We start from the raw sequence: 5000 nt of genomic DNA, 5'->3' as shown, positions 1-5000 counted from the left end.
TGACCTGAACAAACAGCCGAGAGCTCAGTGAAAGAGGAACATTAACACAGGCACCTTAAAGTTTGATGGACAGCTATGTGGTCTCTATTTAAACAGAAGTTACATCATGATACTTAACCAGAACATATTAATCCCACATCGTTGTCATGGGAACAGTGTGAGTGTTTGAGTGAAGATGATGTTGGACAGAAGTAAATCTCAGATTCGTTTCCTCTACACTGAAGCTCCTCTGTCCACACCTGACCCTCCCCTCGTCCAAAAGCAGCTGATCCCAGAACCTCCACAGGAATCCCACAGTCCAGCTCTCGACACACAACCTCTGCATCCTGCTGGTCAAAGTCAGCATCACACACTGTGGACCAGGAACGTCCAAGAAACACCTCCACTCTCCCAGAGCACTGGTGAGGACCAGCAATGAGTCTCGGCTTTATATGTCCTGTGTTTTGTTTGTGTAAATATTGTGCAAATTTTTTAAGAACATATTCTATCAAGAAAACATTCAAGTACAGTAAAAAACATTGTCTCAAAGCAGCTTTACAGAACACAGGAAACAAAAAACAGTGTAAAAAGTCCTAGATGAAATAGTAAAATCAATCATGCTAATAATTCAACCATTTGTAATTTTTTTTTAATACAGCACTTTACCTAACTTTACCTGAGTCTTGAAGAACCTGTGTTTTATTTAATTGTGTAAATATTATGAAATTTTTTAAGAACATATATTCAAGAAATCATTCTAGTGTAGTTAGAATATGTTTGGAATAAAACAAATAAATACATAAATTAATGAATATTTACTCAAAGTAATAGTATAATCAAAATAAATATTCAGTTCAATTCAATTTTATTTGTATAGTGCTTTTAACAATCAACATTGTCTCAAAGTAGCTTTACAGAACATAGGAAACAAAAAACAGTGTAAAAAGTCCTAGATGAAATAGTAAAATCAATCATGCTAATAATTCAACCATTTGTAATTTTTAGCAGTTTACCTGAACAGGTGACTCCAGCATCATCAACATGCTCACAGTCATGCTTCCCTTGTGAGCTACAATTGTTCAGCATCAACTCAGATCCTCTGCAGTACACATCATGTATCCAGATTTCTCCTGATCCTTGTCCAAACTCAGCCCAATAATGCACATCTACAGCCTCCCCACAGCGCAGCTCTCTACACACCACTGCAGCATCTTTCATATCCCAGGCAGAACCACACACTGTTCCCCACTGTCCATCATGAAGAACCTCCACTCTCCCAGCACAGCGACTTCCACCATTCACCAACCTCACACTGTCTGAGAGAGAGAGAGAGAGAGAGAGAGAGAGAGAGATGTACAGATGTGTATAGAGACATGGTATCAGCATCACACTCTGGTTCTTTGTTCTCTTTGTAAACAATGTCAGTAAATCCACTTGGATGTTATTTATGACTGTGTTCATCACTGAAATTACAGTTCTGTCACATTATTATCATACCTGTCAGTATAACTGTCTTCTGATCAGCTGTAATGGTGTCATCACTATTCTCAGCTTCATGATCTACATTAAAACACAGATATTTAAGTGGTGAAGTCATAATGAACATTAAAGTTACAGAAATAGTGTTCAAGAGTCACAACTATTACAGTGGGCCGTATTCAGAATCAGTGACTTAAGTCCAAAAGGAACATCAACATGTAAACAGGGAAAATTCCTCGTATTCAGAGTCGTGTTCTGCAGCTTCTTAACTCAGTATTATGGGTTCTTCATTTATATTATTATAATAAACCTGCATGTAGTTCATGGCTCTAAGGTTGCCAGATTTTTCTCTACCAGATATGTACATTACTAACTATTTTAATTACGAAAAAATCTTCGTCACTCACTAATTTAGGAGCACAGGGAATTGCACTTGATCCAGCGCATGCTGTTATTTTACATTTAATGTTTTTATATCACGCTCTAACAGTTAATCATGTTCACATCTTAATGAAGACACAAGACACTAAGTCAATGTCATGTAACTGGATATAATGTATTTTAACATGTCTTTAAAGAGTTATTTTAATTTGTTGAATGTAAAAAACATATTTGACTTTGGTTGAATATTAGCAGGGCAGCATGGTGGCTTAGTGGTCAGCACTGTTGCCTCACAGCAAGGTCCTGGGTTCGAATCCCGGGGTTGAACAGGCTGGGGCCTTTCTATGTGGAGTTTGCATGTTCTCCCTGTGCCTGCGTGGGTTTACTCCTGGTTCCTCCCACAGTCCAAAAACATGTACATTAGGTTGATTGGTAATTGTAAGTTGTCTACAGGAGTGAATGTGAGTGTGTGTGGTTGTTCGTCTATATGTGGCCCTGCGATGGACTGGTGACCTGTCCAGGGTGTACCCCTGCCTTTCACCCTATGTGTGCTGGGATAGACTCCAGCAGACCCCTGTGAGCCTAATTAGGAATAAGTGGGTATAGACAGTGAATGAATGAATATTCCCATTGTGTTAATTCAGTGTTTTGTCCTGTAAAGAACACATGTCCAGAGTTTGAAGAATAAACTGACCCGTAATAATCCGAGCTCTCTGTTGGTTCAGTAAAATCAAATACAATCAAAGCGTGAATGGAAAGCGCTAACCGTTATTTACTTTTCTACTACTATACACATAAATTACACATGAATTTATGGAATAATTAAAAAGAATAAAATTGTCTTCTATTATTATTATTATAATAATAATAATAATAATAATAATAATAATAATAATAAAATGTTCCTCCAAAGCTGATTTTACACCAGACTGCAGAGTCACTGTTCATGAACATGGACGTTACACCGGATGCTGGTGATGCAGTCTGTTACGCACAACATTTATTTTATATATTTTAAAAATGATAAAGTTCTTTATTTTTGAACTGACAGATCACTTTGATAAGGGTATTTTTAAGAACATATATAAAATGTTATGATTAAAACCAGTTTACCTGAGCAGGTGACTCCAGCATCTCCACCATGATCACAGTCAGTTTTCCCCCACCCTGCTGATCCACAGTCCTTCAGTGTCGACTCTGATCCTCTACAGTTCACACGATCCATCCAGATTGGTCCTGATCCTTGTCCAAAATGAGCAACATACCGTACATTTACAGCCTCCCCACAGCGCAGCTCTCTACACACCACTGCAGCTTCTCTCATATCCCAGCCATTATGGCACACTGTTCCCCACTGACCATCATGAAGAACCTCCACTCTCCCAGAACAGCGACTTCCACCATTCACCAACCTCACACTGTCTGAGAGAGAGAGAGAGAGAGAGAGAGACAGAGAGAGAGAGAGAAAGAGAGAGAGAGAGAGAGAGAGAGAGAGAAAGAGATTTTATTTTATATTTACTCTTATTTCTCTCTCTCTCTCTGTCTCTCTCTCTCTCTCACACACACACTCAATAAATCATGTCTAAACTCTAAACATTAATCTGGAGCTGATTGTATAAGTGACGCCTCAGAACAAACCCTGAGGATGATGTGTGTACGCTCATGTACAGCTTTTTAAATTCTATAAAAATCAAACACTTTCACTGTTTATAAAGTTACAATCAGTCCAGGAAAATTTCTGACATTTCCTGATTAAAACTCGTCCCTACTGTTAAAGTGAGAAGTGTGTGATGTTTTGGTGTGAATAATCAGTGTGAACTTACCAGCTGCTGTGAGTGTGAGTGTGGATGAGAGAAGAATAAAAGTCAGACAGATTTCCATCTCCCTCCTCACTGTACACGATGTGTTCACCTCCACTCACCCAGAGAGACTGAGAGAAGTGTATCTCCTCACTCAGCCCCCTACAGAGAGACAGACAGAGAGAGAGAGAGACAGCCAATCACACTCACTGTTACCTTATTAGAAAGATGAGAGGAAATCATCACACAGCCTCAATAACAAATCAGACGAGGCATCTTTCACTTTCTCCATATATATCAAAATAACGTCAGCACTGATGAACAGAGCTCCGCCTCCTGTCTCTGAGGTGTGTGACTGATGAACAGAGCTCCGCCTCCTGTCTCTGAGGTGTGTGACTGATGAACAGAGCTCCGCCTCCTGTCTCTGAGGTGTGTGAGTGATGAACAGAGCTCCACCTCCTGTCTCTGAGGTGTGTGTCTGATGAACAGAGCTCCGCCTCCTGTCTCTGAGGTGTGTGACTGATGAGAGTCGATCACATCACACACTGATTTCAGAGAGAGGAAACACTCGGCTGTCATACAGCATTAATGCCTGACAGCTGCACAGAGCAGATACACACACTGATAAACCACACTGTAACTACATCAGCTAAACATCCCTTCTACACACACACACACACACACACACAATATTTATCTTTACATTATTACATGATTTAAACCATTGTTAAACTTTTTTAAATTGATGTTTGGATATTTTTTCACTAATAATTTTAGGACATTTTACAAAGATTTTGACTATAATCAAGAATTTTTAACTTTTTACTTCTAATTAAATATTCATTTTTAAACACACACACATTTACTCTGTGTTTCGGGATTATAAACAATAATAATTGTTAAAAAAAAAAAAGTATTTTAAAAATATTTTTATTAAGGACATTAAAATTTTTTATCCACTAGATGGCAGTAAAGTATTTTCAAACTGATATGTCTGTTCCATGAAATGTGTTTGTTCTCTTAACTGACCTGCTGAGGGTGCTGTTAGGGTGCTGCTGTATTTTATTATTATTATTATTATTATTATTATTATTACTGATAAACTGCTAAATATAACAATTATGAGAAATTATAGAAGTGATAAAATATACAAATAAAATCCACAAGAAAAAGCCCATAAAATATAAAGCCATAAATAAAAACACAAACACACTGTGGCATTAGTGCACCAGTCATTGTGAATGTAAACACAGAGAGCGCCCCCTATCTTCTTCCAGGAGTCCCTTGTTCGGTCGTCATGGTGATCTGAGTGACTGATAACTCAATATCCGTGTCGGGATCATAATAAAAATAAGCTCAATA

General features: G+C 38.1%; 2 protein-coding genes across 2 annotated transcripts in view; one reads left to right on the top strand and one right to left on the bottom strand.

Annotated features, from left to right (window-relative positions):
- LOC131370090 (antigen WC1.1-like) overlaps window positions 1–2032 on the bottom strand; it is a 12015-nt gene extending 9983 nt beyond the window's left edge. The window contains exons 1-4 of the mRNA XM_058417173.1: window positions 1477–2032; window positions 993–1295; window positions 119–436; window positions 1–4 (exon numbers count right to left, since the gene is read on the bottom strand). The exon at window positions 1–4 is cut by the window's left edge and continues 311 nt beyond it. Coding sequence (XP_058273156.1) covers window positions 1–4; window positions 119–436; window positions 993–1295; window positions 1477–1585 — 734 coding nt within the window. The 5' untranslated portion in view covers window positions 1586–2032. The remainder of the gene's footprint in view (window positions 5–118; window positions 437–992; window positions 1296–1476) is intronic.
- The window catches only part of LOC131370091 (antigen WC1.1-like), a 251918-nt gene that overhangs the window by 192978 nt on the left and 53940 nt on the right, over window positions 1–5000 (top strand). The gene's annotated exons all lie outside the window — the stretch shown is intronic.

This window comes from Hemibagrus wyckioides, linkage group LG19 (assembly GCF_019097595.1).
Source record: "Hemibagrus wyckioides isolate EC202008001 linkage group LG19, SWU_Hwy_1.0, whole genome shotgun sequence".
NCBI lineage: Eukaryota > Metazoa > Chordata > Actinopteri > Siluriformes > Bagridae > Hemibagrus > Hemibagrus wyckioides.
This window is presented reverse-complemented; position numbering and strand designations above follow the sequence as displayed.